We start from the raw sequence: 18439 nt of genomic DNA, 5'->3' as shown, positions 1-18439 counted from the left end.
GGGACGTTACTCCAATATAAAGTCCTATTTATAACAAAATTTTAAAACTCAACACACATTTTAAATTTAAACTTCTTTAAATTTAGATCTAGGAACTTCTGTTTTAGATTCAGACAGATCAAAGACTCTACGATGTTTTCTCAAGGGAGTGGAAATGAGGCACCACAGGGTCACGGTAATTAGAACTATTAGATAAAAAATCTATTTTTCAACTATGGGCCGCTAGGCCTGGCAGAGACTGATGATTGTCTGATGTGATGTGATGAGACAGGCAGAGCCGCCAGTGAGACTGTCTAGTTTAAAAGTGTCTTACTAGATAGTCTTAGACTTAGTAAGTTAGTTTAGTTAGACTTAGTCAGTTTGTGACACTCAGTCTTAGTCTCGACTTAGAAGTTAGAGTAGAGACTTACCCTCACTTAGATTCTTAATCTTAGATTTACTTTTTTTTCTTTTTGGTCTTTTAGTTGAGAGTCTAGATTCTAGAGTCTAGATCATGAGTCATGAGTAGATGGCCCCTCCCCCTGGCCCTAGTCCTAGTGAGGCTAGTGGGCCTAGGCCCTAGTTCTAGAATAGATTCTAGATCAGTAGATCTTGATTAGTGTCACCGTTGTTTTATATGTTATGAATGTGGCTGTGGTTATCAATGTAGGCGTGGTGGTGACATTGGGTTCTTGTTACAAATCACTGAATAATGAAATGACGCTGGGTGTAGCAGACACAATAAGTTTTAATATAACACCACATAGTGAATACACCATACAATTCGACCCAGGAATGGTCAGTATTAATCCAACAGTAATATACGAATATCACAACTTAGTACTTATTCTATAACCAACTACTTTAAACATCTAACTCTACTGCTTATATCTTAAGTGACTCAATACAAGTGTTTGCTACAAGATCTCTATGTGGACTGACCTTCTTTTAACTCTCTGGTTCACCTAAGGTCAAAAGTGTTCACCTTAGTGCAACATGGGTTGTGAATAAGATTCACAATATGGAATTAACATATACAATACAGAATTAGGGTTTCTACTCTATGGCACCAACTTTGAGGTGGTGACATTACCTATCACCCCCCTTTTGAAAAAAATTTTGAAGAAATTTTTTTCAGCTTGACGACATAATTATCATAAGTAGGATCAATTGGAATTCTTGGGGTCTATGAAATGTACAATTGCTGAGTTCAAATATAACTACAAACTTGAAATAAAATATATAATATGACAGTGTTACACAAAATATTTGCTGAATCAAAAAAATTCATACAAGGGCAAAATTCTCTAATTCATCATGTTCTTGTAAGGCAATTCAAATAATTCTCTGAGTCAAATACTTTACATCTCAAATAATTCTTTACATGTAGTTCTAATATATACATCAATGTTCAAAGTTCAATATTTACAAGTCTTTTTCATAATAATATGTGCAAAGTGTGACAAAAATTTCAATGACAATCTCCTATGTCACAATGTGAAAAATTAATACAAGTTTTAATTTATTCACAATATCTATTTATAAAAACAATCTTTGACACTATAGAATTAGAAGTCTGGTTTTTTAACACCAATAGTACAATATGTACAAATCATGTAGAAAATGTTACAAGTAAGTCTCAATATGTAAGTGATAAGTATAGAAAAATTCAAAATATATGTGTCAAAATTCAACATCAAATTGTTTAATGATCATTGTTACCAATTCAATGTACCTGTTTACTTCAATATGAGGTTTGACATCTCCATAAAAAATTGTTGTGCATTAATATTACACAAGTAAATGTATAATTCAAGTATCAAAATATTGGATCAAAAGTATGAACATCAAATCAAAATAAATATTTTCATAGTGCTTGTTGCATGCACCTTATGTTTCAATTAAGTATTTCTCCATATGACAGTTCAAATAATTTGTAGCTAGTAATGGCAAAAGTTTAATGTTACATTGTTTATCAAATAATTATTGAGTACAAAGTTCAAAAAAATCTTTGTCGAAAAACTTCAACTGAGAAAATGTGTCAGTTGTGATACAATCTTTGAGGTTACATTAATTTGTTCAAGCATATACATACAAGCATAACATCATAATGGTTTAGTTGTATTTATTTTAATCTGTTGTGAAAAAAAAAAAAATGCAAGTCCAATTTAAAAAATAATATCAAGTGTCTCTTTCAGTACTTGAAATATCAAAAAGTTTGTACAACAATCTTCTTGTTTACATCAATACAAAAAATATAGTCCATAAGAATAGTTTGACAAAAATGTTTTCAAAAAAATACAAGTGTATGTCAATATTTAATTACACTAATTGACATTGAATAAATAAGTTACATTATGAATCAATCTCCTTTTTATCAATAGTATTGAAAAATGTGACTAAGTTATATAATTGTGATAAATGACATAGTAAAAAATTCCAATCTTGTTTACAATAGCTGTAGAAAATTTTTTTTGTCCAAGTTGTTCTCAATACAATGAGAAAAATAATGTTTACATTGTATGGAAAAAAAATTAAGCTAGGTACTGAATAAGTTTGGAAAAAATTCAATGTTTGTTTACATTGTTGAGTACAAAAATGTTATTCTTGTTGACAAAAGAATGTGAAAAAAAAATTGTTGGTTACAATGTAGTAATCAAATTCCAAAGTTTGTTTACAAATAGAGTTTTTTTTTTAAAAAATGAAGTCTTAGTTCTAGTTCAATGTTTACAAATAGTACTCAATGTTTACAAAATAATGCTCAATGTTCACAAAATGACATCATAGCTGGTTGTAAAAATAATTTTTTACTTTAAGGTGTGAATCTTAAATCTTTGACATTTAGCAATACAAGTTTTGACTAACATGACATAGATCATTATCTAAGTCATTCTGATTATCTTGAATATATCTGGACATAAAATCAGCAATAACATTATCTTTCCCTTTTATTTGTTTTATTTCAAAATGGAAATCAGCTAGGATCATGGTCCATCTTGTAATTCTACTATTAGTATTTGCTTTAACATTTAGAGTGGTTAATGGTTTATGATCTGTAAATATTAGGAAAAATCTGCCTAACAGATGTCTTTTTAGTCGCAGTGTACACCACACTATGGCTAAACATTCTTTTTCTATGGTGCTGTATGGTCCTTCAATTCTGTTGCATAAATTCTTGCATATGTTCGAAATTGTTGGATCATTTTGCTGCATCTCAATTAATTCATCTTTGTTGACATTCATGTTTGGAATTATGGCCATAAAAGATTTGTCTTTCTTGTCATTTTTTATTTTTGATGTGTTCTCCGTTTGACACTCTATATGTACAGTATCTTTGTTTGAAATATACTGTTTGCCTTTATTTCTTTCACTGGTCACTTCACTTGTGTCTATGTTTCTGCTTTCCTTATCTAATTTAGCTTGAGCTCTTGTTGTTACTGCAGCTACTTCTATATTTTCTTGATTTACACTATTAGCCCATTTTACTAAGGCTTCTTCTGACAGTTCAACTATATTCTCTATGTTCCCTATAATTAGTTCTTCAGCTGGGTTGTTCATTATTATGGCTTTGTATTGACCAGTGAACCATGGTGATTCAATGAAAACTAATGCTGTTTCACATTCTTCCCATAAGTCTTTATTCGCATAAGTCAGTGTGACCTTGTCTTCAAGTATTTGTTCAGGTTTTACTAGTGATTTCTTCACAATGATTGAGGTGCAGCCGCTGTCACGTAATGCATATACCTTAATGCCATCCACATAGGCAGGATACACTTTTAATTTGGCTACCTTTGTCTGTATATATGCTACTGTTTCATATTCTATTGGTCTTTCAGTTGCTACAGCTGCTATGTTTTGTCTGGTATGATTGTTATTGTGGTAAGTATGTTGTCTATCTTGAAATTGGTCTCTTCTAGACATTCTGTTGTTTTGCCATCTTCTGTTTGTTTGATGTGATCTACTGTTAGTTGGACTGTAGCTTTGCCATGTTCTTCTGTTATATTGTTGTTGATAGGATCTATTGTAGTTAGGACTGAAGCTCTGGAAAGTTCTGTTATCTCTTCCATATTTATGGTTTCTATTTACATATTGCTGTTTTTCTGATGCCATTCTCTTTCTGCACTCTGCTTTGGTGTGACCCAATATGCCACAGAAAAAACATTGTATGCTCTTGGCATATTTAAATTTATTTGTAGATCTTGGATGGTTTTCTGTCACTGTTGCAGCTACATTGTACAATTCCCTTTTGTCAATGGTGATATTTGGGTGGGAGTCCTTGTATGTTGTTAAGTTTGATATCAATTCAGCTTCATTTTTTATTTTTCTCTCCTTCAGGAATGAGAATGCTGCATCTGTAACATTTATTAGCACATTCTCAATGAGAAAGAAATCTAATATCTGTTTGGGGTCATCTAAGTTGCAGTTTGCAAGTTGTAGCCACTTTGTCATGTTCTGGCGCATGTCATGTATTGTTCTTTTTAAATCTGCATTCTTTGCTAGTTTTATTTCCCTAAAAAGTTTTCGATAGTGCTCCTCCGTTTTGCCAAAATGTTCAATTAGTCTTTGTTTTACTGTGTTGTAGTCTTTTCTTTGCTCCATAGTTAGTGTGTCGATGATGTTTAGTGGTTCACCTCTTAGGTTAGCTAGAAGTTGTTGAGCCATTTGTGCACTATTCATATTTGCTGTTTGACAGATGTATTCAAATTGAATTATGAAATTTTCCAATGTGTCTTCTTTTGGGTCAAAGTTCCTAAATTTGCTATGATACTGATGATGAGATGAAGTTTGACTTGCTGAATTGTCTTTATTTTCTTTTGCTAGCTTGGCCATTTTTTCTTCATGTTCTTTTAATTTTATTTCATGCTGGCGTTCTTTTTCTTTCTCTAAGTTTTCTTGTTCTTTCTCTCTCAGTCTTCTTTCATGTAGCCTTTCTTCCCGTTGCTTGTCTTTTTCTACTCTAATTCTATCTATTTCAATTTTTATGAATGCAGCTCTATCATTTTCTTTTAACTTTAGTTTATCCACTATCTCTATTAGTTTCTCATACTCAGCCATTTTCAAAGATTCAAATTAGTAATATAGTTTAGTAATAGATATGTGTACTAGATATTTGTAAATGAAATATTGTACAATAAATACTTATTATTGCTCAAATAGTAATTACAGGTAATAGTAGATATATATTTTGTGCGAAACAATTGAGGTTATGAGGTATCTTAAGTTATTCTTGGTACTTTGTCTAGTTCGTAATGTAATACTTTACTGATCAATTATGTGATTATGTATTTCTAGTATCTCCCCTTGCAATGTAAAAGTTTATTGCAACAAATAATTCACAATTATGTGAGCCTTATTAGTCTGATAAATAGTGATCAATGTATCAATAGTATCAAAATAGTTCAATGTGTTTGAAGAGTATACACAATATAAATCTTGTCAATCTCAAATCAAAATATATCCCATAGTTTATCAAGTGTGTAGTGTAGTGTTGATAATAATAAAAAATAGGTTGAAATAAGAAGTAAAATAAATATCTATATTAATAAGTAATTAGACAAACATAAATACACTATAGATACTAAACAGTCTGCTTTAAAGAGACATTACAAGATAGTAGAAATAGTAGACAAAAGAATTACAATGAGAAATATCAATGACGCAAAAGAAAATTCAACAAATGTAAACAAGACAATACAAGACTTTAACAATATGATAGATACTTAACGAAATACAAACTTAACTAATACAGCTATACGATCAAGTATTTACTTTATCTAAAGAGTCCCTACCAATACCTGGATGCTTACTTGAAAAAAAAATATAAATGCTCAGACTCAATAGATAATTAAATTTAGTCCCTAAAGGTCAGGTGTATATATTAATACAAATGTAAACAATGAAAAAAAATTGTGGTGTAGTTCAAGAGAACTAATCAATACTGATAATACTAAGGGTAATTAAAGTTACTTCCCTTAAATATTCACTTGATGCTTGACTTGTACATAAAGTTCCGGTGATGCTCCACATAAATTATGTCCACAGTACAGTTCATAAGTAATCCACTTGCTAAATCCGCAGCACAACGGTACAGTTCATAAGTAATTCACTTGCTAAATCCACAGCACAATGGTACAGTTCATAAGTAATCCACTTGTTAAATTCACAGTACAATGGTACAGCTCATAAGTAATCCACTTGTTAAATCCACAGTACAATGTTACAGTTCATAAGTAATCCAATAAATAATTCATGTGCTTGATAGGTAATGTACAGTTGCTGAAACAAATACAAATAACTAAAAATGACCATAAGTAGTGACGACAAGAGAGGTCTAAGAGTGAGGGCGCTCTCTTATTAAATGTGCTGTTAGACAGCGACAATATGAGTGTGTCATTAGAATTATGACGAGCACTCGATGTAGATGATTCTTGAATATGTCAGCTACTTCGACTGACCATATATCAGCTGTCTTCAAACGATGACTTGAATGACTTGTAGTACTAGATTTTCACCCACACCGGTTGTAGTATCACGGTTGTCTAGTTTCACCCACACAGGTTGTAAGATCAGGGTTGTCTAGTTTCACCCACACAGGTTGTAAGATCAGGGTTGTCTAGTTTCGTCCACGCAGGTTGTCTCAGCATATCATGTTAAAGTGACTTTGAACAATGCTGTCATAAATGTCGTTTTCGGCCACTTCTGACACCAAAAATGTCACCGCTGTATTTTATATGTTATGAATGTGGCTGTGGTTATCAATGTAGGCGTGGTGGTGACATTGGGTTCTTGTTACAAATCACTGAATAATGAAATGACGCTGGGTGTAGCAGACACAATAAGTTTTAATATAACACCACATAGTGAATACACCATACAATTCGACCCAGGAATGGTCAGTATTAATCCAACAGTAATATACGAATATCACAACTTAGTACTTATTCTATAACCAACTACTTTAAACATCTAACTCTACTGCTTATATCTTAAGTGACTCAATACAAGTGTTTGCTACAAGATCTCTATGTGGACTGACCTTCTTTTAACTCTCTGGTTCACCTAAGGTCAAAAGTGTTCACCTTAGTGCAACATGGGTTGTGAATAAGATTCACAATATGGAATTAACATATACAATACAGAATTAGGGTTTCTACTCTATGGCACCAACTTTGAGGTGGTGACAATTAGATTCTATTCTATGATCATCTAGACCTAGCAATACACTGAATAAATAGTTACTTTACTAGATCTAGCAGCATTGATCAAGATTCATGATCATTATTATTATAATTCATAATATTCATATCATTATTATTATAATTCATATCATTATTATTATATTATTTATATATATATATATTTTAATTGTCATTATCGTCTACCTAGATAGTAGATCTACAAGCTAGATTTACTCACAGGCTCATCAGCCTCATCTAGTTGAATCTATATATAATATTGACTAGATCAAATAGAATTAGTAGATCTATCATCTAGATCTAGATATTAATCAGTAATGTAATATTAAAATACTTTTCAATCTAATAGACTAGAGTTAGAGGGTAGAATACCAGTAGTGACGCTAGTGTGACTATATACAGGGTTCGTAGCGCTCCTAAAAACTCCTAAAATCTCCTAAAAAATGAAAAGTCTCCTAAAATCCTAAAATTCTCCTAAAAATTGCCGAAAATCTCCTAAAATTTTGTCCACTCTCCTAAAATTTTTAATTTTGCTTATTTCTTGCTAAAAATGCGGGGGAAAAAAAGCAGCCTAACCAGGCATTCTGATCGCATAACCTTACGGGCTGGCTGTGTTAATGAGCTGACCAGTGACGCTTCTACACCGCCTTTCACCCACTTGGGAAGCGCGACCTCGCAAGCATTTCACCTGGCAGTATTTTTCTGAAGTCAGCGTAGAAATGTTTGTTTCCATTTATTGTTACCACTAAAGACGCGCTAGATCTAGTCTGTAGTGACTATTGTCTATAATTAGTGCAATTACCAGACAAATTTGTAGGCTACACCCCTCCGGGCCCTCCCTCACCTAAAATCTTCTTGTTGTGAGTGTAAGAGTGACTTCGCGTGGAAAGTCCGTAAATCTTCTAGATCTAGCTAGTATCTAGTAATAGTATCTAGATCTAATTTAGATCTAAGTTAGATCTAGTGAAGATAATTCGCACCTAACCTGAAAACTCAGTGAATTTTAGTCAATTTAATGATCTCGATACATCTAATGTCTAGATTACTCTAGAAATACGCTAGATTCTAGATTTACGCTAAATCAATTAGAGTCTAGTGAAGATAATTAGCACAAAGAAGAGAAAAGCCGGCAAATTTAGTGACTTAGATCTAGACTAGATCTACGGTATATTCAGTGAAGATAATTCGCACACTGCCGCGAAAAGTCCGCAAATTTTAGTGACTTAGATCTAGACTCTAGATCTACGGTATATTCAGTGAATATAATTCACACGCAGCCGCGAAAAGTCCGCGAATTTTAGTGACTTATATCTAGACTCTAGATTTACTCGAAATCACTAGAATCTAGTGAAGATAATTCTCACACAGCCGTGAAAAGTCTGCAAAATTTAGTGACTTAGAGTTAAAGTCCGCGAATTTTAGCGAATTAGTCTAGATCTTCTGTAAATTTAGTGAAGATAATATTCACACAGCAGTGAAAAGTCCGCGAATTTTTGTGACTTTGATCTAGGCTCTAGATCTACTGTAAATTCAGTGAAGATAATTCTCTCACAGCCGTGAAAAGTCCGCGCATTTTAGTGACTTAGATCAAGAGTCTAGATCTACTGTGGATTTAACGAAAATATTTCGCATACAGCTGTGAAAAGTCCGCAAAAATTATTTCACTCGTAAAAGCCAGGGAAACTATAGGCCTATGGTTGAAAAAGATTCTGCTAGGAAAAAAAAAACGTGAATAGGTCTAATCCCCACCCCCCCCCCCCACCCCCAAATCCAAAAGCCATTTTTAGTAAGCAATTGTCAACTAAACATTCAAATAGGCCTATATTGCCCTTTATATTACACTTTTTACAGGCTCTGTTTATGAGAAGGATTTAAGTTAGCTAATAAAAGAATAAAACATTACCTCAAATGCACACCATGACTCTAGTATCTATAAGATACATATAGGAACTAATAATGTACATTTCCATCACAGAGAATACACATTATGAAGGCATCTCTAAGAATGTTTCGTATTTAAAAAAATGGAAAAGCAACCATTTGTAATGTTTTTAAATAAATCTTTGAAAAAAAAAAATGGTTGTTTGAGGTTTTGGATGACAGTCAAGTTGTTACTTGATTAAAAGATAACTTTCATTACATTTTCTGTGGACATACCACAGTTGATAACATTGTTTCTGTGGCATATTGGCAAGATATTTATTATTTTTAAAATCAAATAACAATAATTGATTTGATAAATGCTTAGTTTTGTGTATGTTTTACTATGTATCACACAAACGGATAGAAAACACTCACACATATCATACATTTCATACTTTAAAAAAACCTCCTAAAATCTCCTAAAATTTTGTCATGGAAAAGTGCTACTAACCCTGTATATATCTATTTACCTATTATATTGATGATTCATGTGTATTGACTGTATACCTAGACTATTATCATATATATTTAAATATTATATATAGTCTAGTATATTCTACAATATTAAAAACTCACTATTACTATGTATTACTAGATCTAATCTATTTATCACTAAACAAGTACTAGATCTAGTAGAATGTACATGAAAATTAAAGATGAAAAGAATGGATTATAAGCTAGATTATAATACATGTGTGAGAACAGAGATGGTGAGGCCATCACAGCAGGGTAATTTGAGAGATGGGCTGAATACTTTAAGGAGTTCCTAAATTCAAATGATGATGGAGACAATAGAGAATATGACCCGCACCAGGGAGGACCAGATTCCTTAAAAGCCCCCCAACACTGCATGAAACATTAGAATCAATTAGAATGATGAAGAACAACAAAGCACCAAATTACATCAGAACTAATAAATATGGAGCAAAAGACCTACATTCACAAATAGAACACAGACTGATATTAAATTAAGAGTCTCAGAAGAAAAAGTTATACCAACAGAATGGGAAACAGCACTTATAACCCCAATACACAAAAAAAAAATGATCCAGGCTAAAGTGTTGTAATTACAGAGGAATCTCCCTCTTGAATGTAACCTACAAGGTACTAACTAATCTTATTACTAAGAGACTTGGAAAGTATGCAGAAGAAATCCTAGGTGACTACCAATGTGGTTTCAGACCTAATAGATCCACAAACAATCACATTTTCACACTAAGATGTATACTAGAAAAATGCTCTGAATACAGTATACCTGTACATCAACTCTACATAGACTATAAAATGGCTTATGAAATTGTAGATATGAATGATATGATATATATACATCTAGAAATTGTAGATCTAAAATCTATTCTAAATTTTTAATAAAGAATTCTAGATCTAGATCAATTTTAAGTTTAGATAGACAAATCTTTATAATAATTATAAAATAAATATGAAGTGTGATTATTATTTATTATCATTATAATTAATTATTATGGATGCAGTAATAAGGACTTAAGAATTAATCTAGATCTAAGTTTTGCTAAGCTAAATAGATCTAGTGCTTTCAATTTAAAAATAAAAAGAGGTTACATAAAATTTAGGATCTAGATCCAAATTCTACAACTAATCCAGAATATCCAGATCGAATCAACTTATAAATATAATTCTAATCCTGTGTTTGTTTTCAGATTCTTATATGTCATTGTCTCCAGGCAGTCCAGGTTCAACCTACAACTCTCCTCCGGGACACCCTTCACCCTTTCTTCCAGGCTACCTTTTAGGAGACCACCAAGCTCATTATCATTCTTTGGTAAATTCTCATTTTTATACTCAAAGATTTATACTTGATTCCCATACCTTTTTAATAGTTGTCTTCAAGTTTTATAGAACCAAAGGTAATTATTTTTATCAGTCTCATTTCATTTTTTATCCTATGTTTTAAACACTTTTTATTTAATGAAATTTTCTTACAAACAAAAAATATATTAATGCAGAAAATCTTATCTAGTAAGCCACTTTAAATTGCTTAGCCCTGAGTTTTCTTTGGTTTAAAAGACATTGACATTAACCCCAGCCTCCTCTAACCATTGAATAAGGAAGAAGAAAGGTAATGGGTTCATATAAATTCTGTTTTGTGAAAATAAAACCTGGAGGGATTCATAATAATTTGTCAAGATGTTTTCTAGAAGTCCACCAAGTTGAAACAAACACATCACCTAGGGTAGAAAGATGTATGTTTTGTGGTCACAGAATTGAGTAAACATTGCTTACTTCTGTCTAGATGATCTTACATTGTAACTTAAATTAATTTTGATGTATAACTACTTAAATTTAATATATATTTGGAATGAAAAGAATTTCATTATTTAATATAATGGTAAGAAAAAAGGATTCGATGCTAATGCTACTTTCTCATTTAAAGTTTTTCTGTGTGTAATGAGGGGTATTCCTTTAGTAATTTTTTTTTTATTGCTTTAGACCAGTCCCAAAATTTGGTCATCTGGAGGTGGCCAGGCTTCTGGTCAAAAACATGGACAGGTCAGTCAGTCTGGTACCAATACAACATCACCATTTCCCAGGTAAAAATTTTTTCCTGTTACTCTATCAATCATGTTTTATTGGAATTTTTCTCTAATAATTATTGGCTTAAAAAAAAAATCAGTAATTGTTTCTTTTGTTCCATTAAATAATAAAAACAACAACCAAAAAAGTTTGTTTCATTCATGGAAACAGAATGTTATTAAAATAGTATCTAGCCAATCGACACATTTCTTTCTCATTTCTTATTTATTGTTCAATTGTTAGAAACTGTATAGAGTGAAATACTGCCTATTTAGTACATGTACTCAAAGTAGATCATCAATGGCATATTTCTTCCAGTTTACAGTTGTGTTTTCATATAAACTTCATCTTTTTATCAAGTCTTTTTTTTTTTTTTTTAAGCTTATGAGTCTCTGTCTCCCTCCCTCTCCCATTTTTTTTTAATTAGGTCATCCTTGAATATTTTTATTTTTAATTCAATTTTTTTTTTTTTAAATATTGCTGTTTTCAGAAGAGAGGGTCTCAAAGGGAAAGCTGGAGGTCCTCCTGTAAAATCTTTATATTCTGCTCTTCCTCAGCAAGAAGTGAACATGAGTCTTGTAGGTACATTTAAACTATTTCCAGAAAAAAAAGTTTTCAGTGTGACATCTAATTGTTATCTTCTTATCTTAAACATTACAGACATTATTCCAAAAGAGAAAATAATTACGTCCTACGCATTTCATGTGTCAATCTAATCATGCATATTAATCAGTGACTTAAATTCTACCAAATCATTGTTTTTTCCTGATTCAGGCAACCCATTCCATTCTCTAATGGCACTAATGAAGAAGAAGCACTTGTACGAATTTGTCCTAGCATATGGAATAGATGAGATAATGAAAACTAGATGTGGTGGCATGGCTTTCATAAAGCTTGGTGAAGACTGAGATTTCTCCTTGAGATTTACATTTCTGTATTGACCTGATCTGAATGTGTTTTGCCATCTTAGGAAATAAGATTTTGTTGGTTCTACTGTTGGTCCTATGTTTGTTTGTTTTACAAGTTTTTGACTTTCCTTTAGAAATGATGATTATTGCATTGTAGCCCTAACCCCCTGCAGAACAGAAACCTCTGGGCCATCATACCATGCGATCTATATAGTATACTCATTAATTTTATTGGTCAAAAGATCTTAAGTTTTAAAATGTTGTTTTATTAATAGATTGAAAGAACAACAAATTTATTGAAATATTATAATGAATACAATTATATGGAGGAGCAAGAGACAGTGGAGAGTGGCATGTTTTACTGAGGCCCTATGTTCCATGAGGAACTCTTATCTTCTTATATAATACAAACGTTACTTCAAAAAAGAAGATTATTACGTCCTATGCGTCATGCATTTAGTCATGCATATTAACCAATGACCTGAATTCTGCCAAGTCACTGGTTTTCCTGGCTAGCTCAGGCAACCCATTCCATGCTCTAATAGCACTAGGGAAGAAGGAGTATTTGTACAAATTTGTCCTAGCATACGTAAAGAGGAATGTGCCTTTATCTTTGTGTCTTTCAGAGTATTTTATTAAATTTTGTTTTTGTATTTGAAGATTATGGTTCAGTGTTTTTATGTATAATTGCTACTTTACTTTTTAGTCTTCTGTCCTGAAGGCTTTCTAAATTTAGTGATTTTACTAAAGGTGTTACTCTAGTCAAATGTGAATATTCGTTTGTTAAGAATCTCAATGCTCTATTTTGTGTCTTTTGCAGTTTCTTAATGTTTTCTTGAGTTGAGGGGTCCCAAACAGAGGATGCATATTCTATTATTGGCCTAATCAAAGTTAAATAACATTTTAGTTTTATGTTCTTATTTGATTTATAGAAATTTCTTTTAATAAACCCTATTGCTTTGTTTGATTTTTTGATAGTTCCATCAATATGGGGATTCCTTGACAGTTTTTCATTTATTATAACACCTAGGTATTTTGCATTTTTAGTCTGTTACTGGTTTACCATGAATAAGATAAGCGTAATTAATTTGTTTTAGTTTTTTGTTACTCTTAATAACTGACATTTTTCTGGGTGGAAAGACATGCTCCAATTTGATTCCCATTTCTGTAATTCATCTAATTCTCTTTGTAAAATTTCTGTATCTTGTGTTGTTTTTATTGTTCTATATATTATGCAATCGTCTGCAAATAATCCGACTTTTGTTCCTGAACTAATGCAATTTGGTAAATCATTTATGTAAATTAAAAACAGTAGTGGACCTAAGACTGTTCCTTGAGGTACACCTGAGTTTACTGTTATTAGTGTTGATTTAGAGCCATTTATTATTACAGTTTGTTCTCTCCGTATCAGAAAATCTTTAACCCATACCATCAGGTCCAGATGCTTTATTCCATTTGATATTTCCTAATAGTTTTTGGATTCCCTTTTCTTGTACTTCTATATCTCCTATGTTGTCTATTTGAATCAAATTAAGTAATATGTCTCCTGGAAAGATTATGATGATGATGATAATGAATACAATTATAAGGAGGTTCTGATTATATTAAAGCTTTTTTAAGTTATGTAAAGATCCATAAAATGGTACCCGTAATTAATGTTTTGATTTAAATTAATCTACATTACAATAAGTTTCAGCCCATTGAGTTGGTCTAATGAAGATTGTTTTAGCAAGATTTAGTTGTAATTATGTTTAGAATGTTCTGTTTTTTTTTTAATTTCCAGCCTACAACACCATTACACCATCGCTCTCATTCATCTCCTGCCCTTAGACAGATGTCCACTCCTGCCCCGCCAACAGCAGGTCAGTTGTGCATTTGTTTAAATATTTGCTAGAATTGAAAGTGTAGACTTAATTTTAATACTTAAAGAGAACTTTTTTTTTTCTTCACGTTGTGCATGCAAAGGCACTTTGTTAAATTGCTGATATTTAGCTATCACTTTGTTAAATTGCTGATATTTAGCTATCACTTTGTTAAATTGCTGATATTTAGCTATCACTGTTAAATTGCTGATATTTAGCTATCACTTTGTTAAATTGCTGATATTTAGCTATCACTTTGTTAAATTGCTGATATTTAGCTATCACTGTTAAATTGCTGATATTTAGCTATCACTTTGTTAAATTGCTGATATTTAGCTATCACTGTTAAATTGCTGATATTTAGCTATCACTTTGCTAAATTGCTTATATTTAGCTATCACTTTGCTAAATTGCTGATATTTAGCTATCACTTTGCTAAATTGCTGATATTTAGCTATCACTTTGTTAAATTGCTGATATTTAGCTATCCCTTTGTTAAATTGCTGATATTTAGCTATCAATTTGTTAAATTGCTGATATTTAGCTATTACTTACAAGTCTGTGAAATTGTTTCCTGCAATTATTTGGTGACAATAAGTATGTGAAAGAAAATTATGAAGTTTTTCAAATTATTATTATTATTTAAAGTTTTCCAATCTTATTTGAGTTATGTCTCTCTGTAGGCCTATTTCAGAGTCCTGGTTTGTCTAAAGATACCAGTTTACAGTTTATGAATCAAAGCCAGACCATTCCTGTTTCACCAGCTCAAGTGGATCCTTTCTACACCCAAGAGTAAACACCATAAATTTGTCTTAGTCATTTTATTTCTAAAGCTAATGTTGCTTAAATTTTAACCCATCCTAAGAATGAAAATGGGCTCTTTTTTTATCAAAACTATAACGATTTAAATTAGTCTTCTAATCGCTTATCAAGAAATTATTTTTTTTATAACCATGTCTATGCTTTATGGAGGATATGTTGGGTCATATTGTAAATATGCTAATTTCTGTGATTTTTTTTGTATTGAATTCTGAAGTATTAAATTAATTTTTTCTTGAATTTCCTCAGAGACTTAAAGTCTGACGATGTCCTGGATGAAACATGGGTGACTGTGTTTGGGTGAGTCATTATTCTTCTTCTGCATTTTCATTTATTCTGTTGGAGGATTCAGATAACTAGTCCAATATCGGAGATGAACTGCGCAGTAGTTTCCAGATCTGGCAGTTCTCCTTATAGTTTTTCTTCTATAGGGGTGGATGCTGTTCTGAAGGACATTGTTGGCATTCTCTGGTGACACTCCACAAGGGCAAATTTCACTAGTCCAAATTTTTAGGCCCTCTTGGTAATAATGGTTTGATTTTAATAGGAATTTTTTCTATAGTAAATATATAGTAATAAAAAAACAAGTAAATTCTTATATCTACTAAATCTAAATATGGTAAGTGGTTATGAATATTTCATTTTCTTTTGTTTCAGTTTTCCTTCTGGTGCCACCTCTTTTATTCTTCAACAATTTTCTCAATACGGAACAATCTTAAAACATGTGGTGAGACAGTGTCATATTAGTATTAAATAAAGTTTTGCCTGTCATATTTGTATTACAATTTGTGTTGAGGCAGTGTTATATTAGTGTTAAAACTTTGGCAATGCATATTTATTTTATTAACTCTTGTAGTCAGTTTCTTAAAAATTCTCATTTGATTTATTTCTTAAAAATTCTTTATTGCTTTATTTCTTAAAAATTCTTTATTGATTTATTTCTTTAAAATTCTATGTTGATTATTTCTTTAAAATTCTTTATTAATTTGAACTAAAAACAAATTATTTTGATATTCATCTTTAGCTTAGCAGCCTTAGTGTTGAGATTATAAGTAATTTTATTGCATTGATTACTGCTGACCAACATATTTTTGTGGATTTCAGTTTCTTAGCCTGGTTAATGTCTCAGGTAATTCCACTTTTTGTCACCAGATTCCGTCGGAATGTAATTGGATGCACATTCATTACATGTCCAAGATCCAGGCCAAGAAAGCTCTCAGTAAAGATGGCAAAATTTATGGGGGCTGTATGAAGATTGGTGTCACTCCTTGTATTGAGAAGGTGATTTTTAAAATACAGATCTATTGCTTGAATAAGTTATTGTACCAGCCCTGGGTTTTAAGTGCATCAGGTCAAAATACCATCACATACATAGGTAAAGAGTTATGGCCATCATTGCAGCTTATAATGTAAATATGGATTGGAAAAATTATTACTCTCTAACAGATAATAATTTTTTTTTTAATTATCTTCTGAAGGTATCTAATAATGTCTTTATATATAAATATATTGATAAAAGTAAACCTTTTTCATATTTATTTTAAAGAAATGTTTCATAATTTAAATCACATTTATAAAAATTTTATATAAAAATTTCTTCCAGATTAATAAGCTGTATTATTGTTTGACATTAAAAAATATAATTATTCTTAAATTTGAAAAAGACTTAAAAAAGATGTAACTATTGTTAAATTGAAAAAAGATGTAATTATTCTTTTTTTTAAAAAGAAACCAGATCTGTTCAGATTTTTTAATGACATTATATGATTTATGTAATCATATCAATCACCATCTGCCTAAGTCATCCATGCTGTATAGTTTTTCCTCATACAATTGTATTGCAAAATTTTTTTTAATATAGTGTTTGGAAAAATTGAGACTCTGTTTTTGTTTTATGTTATGAATATGTTTTCCCCAAGCTATTTCTTTGTTTGAATATTGTGATCTAAATTTCGTCATCTTCACAGAATGTAATGGAGAGAAAAGAGAATCTGGGCATGTTCTCCTCCTCGATGGCCAATGACTCCTTACGCTCCCCGACAGATGCCACAACCCTAACACCTATACGACCCTTAACTGCTGCTTATGTTGCCTCCAGGGGAGAGTATGAGGTGGGTCTTCATATAATTGGTATATCTCATGGTTATAAGACAAATAAAAATGCTGTAAGACAAAACTTTGAGCTCCATTTGTATTCCTATGACATGACTTCTAATAAACCTTTTTTTATGACCATTTATCAGTAATTTCAATTACTGGTTAGGGAGATAGTTTTAATGTGCAAACGTTTTAACTGTTTTTATTAATGAATATTATTTGTATTATTTTTGCAGATTTTGAAAGAAAATTTAACACCTAAAAAAGATGCCAGCCTGGTCACTAAATTAAAAGAGTACATGTTTGGCTATTGACACTACTTACAACTAGGTTCTCTTATTTCCTCACATTTTGAAAGGGTTTTCGCTGCTTTTTCATAATACCATCTGGCAACCAAGATTGTAAATCAACAGTAAGCTTGTACAGTTTTCTGCACCTTTTTTTTGTGTATAAATAGAAACAAAATTAAAATTATTTTGTTGAAATTGAGTGATGTTTCTTGTATTTTATTAATTCAGTTTTAAGATATCTTTAAAATTTTAACTGAGATATGATAATTTTATTGGTCCAAACAAATGAAAATTCAGTTTGATCAGTATTAGTATAATAACGTTAACAATATAGATGCAAACACAATAATCATTCACACACACACAACTGTAGCTTTATGAATAAAGCATCTCTAGTGATGACAAATGGACTTGAAGCACCCTGACAGAGAGTGAAAAGAAAACGAGTTTCTAAATCTTTCTGTTCTAGCCCTAATAGAGAGGAACTGACCACTTCATCCATATCTGATGTAACTGTGGTTAAATGGTTGCAAATTGTCTTAATGGATTTTATATATTTTGGAAAGGCATCTTTCATTAAAATCTTGTTATCAAGAAATGGTAGGTGTGTTCCAGTGATATAAGAAGCTTTTTTAATTAGTTTATTTAGCAATGTCTTGTGCCATTGAAGTTTTACCATACCAGCAGGTGATGGAAAAAGTAATAAGACTACTAATAGTAGCGGTATAAAAAAAATTATTTTTTTTTATCAATTTACAATTTTCTGAGCTGCCTAAGCTAGAAAAGCCTTTAATGTAATTTGGTGTAAAGGTTTT

The 18439-nt window shown here is 31.3% G+C and overlaps 1 protein-coding gene across 2 annotated transcripts; it reads left to right on the top strand.

Annotated features, from left to right (window-relative positions):
* The first annotated feature begins 12 nt into the window (after positions 1 to 12).
* LOC106060922 (nucleoporin NUP35-like) lies at positions 13 to 17823 on the top strand. Of its 2 annotated transcripts, none has more exons than XM_056044647.1 (11): positions 13 to 175; positions 10775 to 10896; positions 11565 to 11665; positions 12139 to 12226; positions 14340 to 14418; positions 15102 to 15210; positions 15487 to 15537; positions 15895 to 15964; positions 16390 to 16518; positions 17205 to 17348; positions 17571 to 17823. In XM_056044647.1, exons 1-11 carry the CDS (start codon positions 133 to 135, stop codon positions 17646 to 17648), a joined length of 1014 nt encoding a protein of 337 aa, XP_055900622.1. In that variant the 5' UTR covers positions 13 to 132; the 3' UTR covers positions 17649 to 17823. The 2 variants fall into 2 exon arrangements, with proteins under 2 accessions (XP_055900622.1, XP_055900623.1); XM_056044648.1 differs by lacking the exon at positions 13 to 175 and adding an exon at positions 189 to 331.
* Positions 17824 to 18439: the final 616 nt, after the last annotated feature.

Source organism: Biomphalaria glabrata, chromosome 10 (genome assembly GCF_947242115.1).
Source record: "Biomphalaria glabrata chromosome 10, xgBioGlab47.1, whole genome shotgun sequence".
NCBI classification, from domain to species: domain Eukaryota; kingdom Metazoa; phylum Mollusca; class Gastropoda; family Planorbidae; genus Biomphalaria; species Biomphalaria glabrata.
The sequence above is the reverse complement of the archived record's forward strand: the minus strand, read 5'-3'. Positions and strand labels throughout refer to the sequence as shown.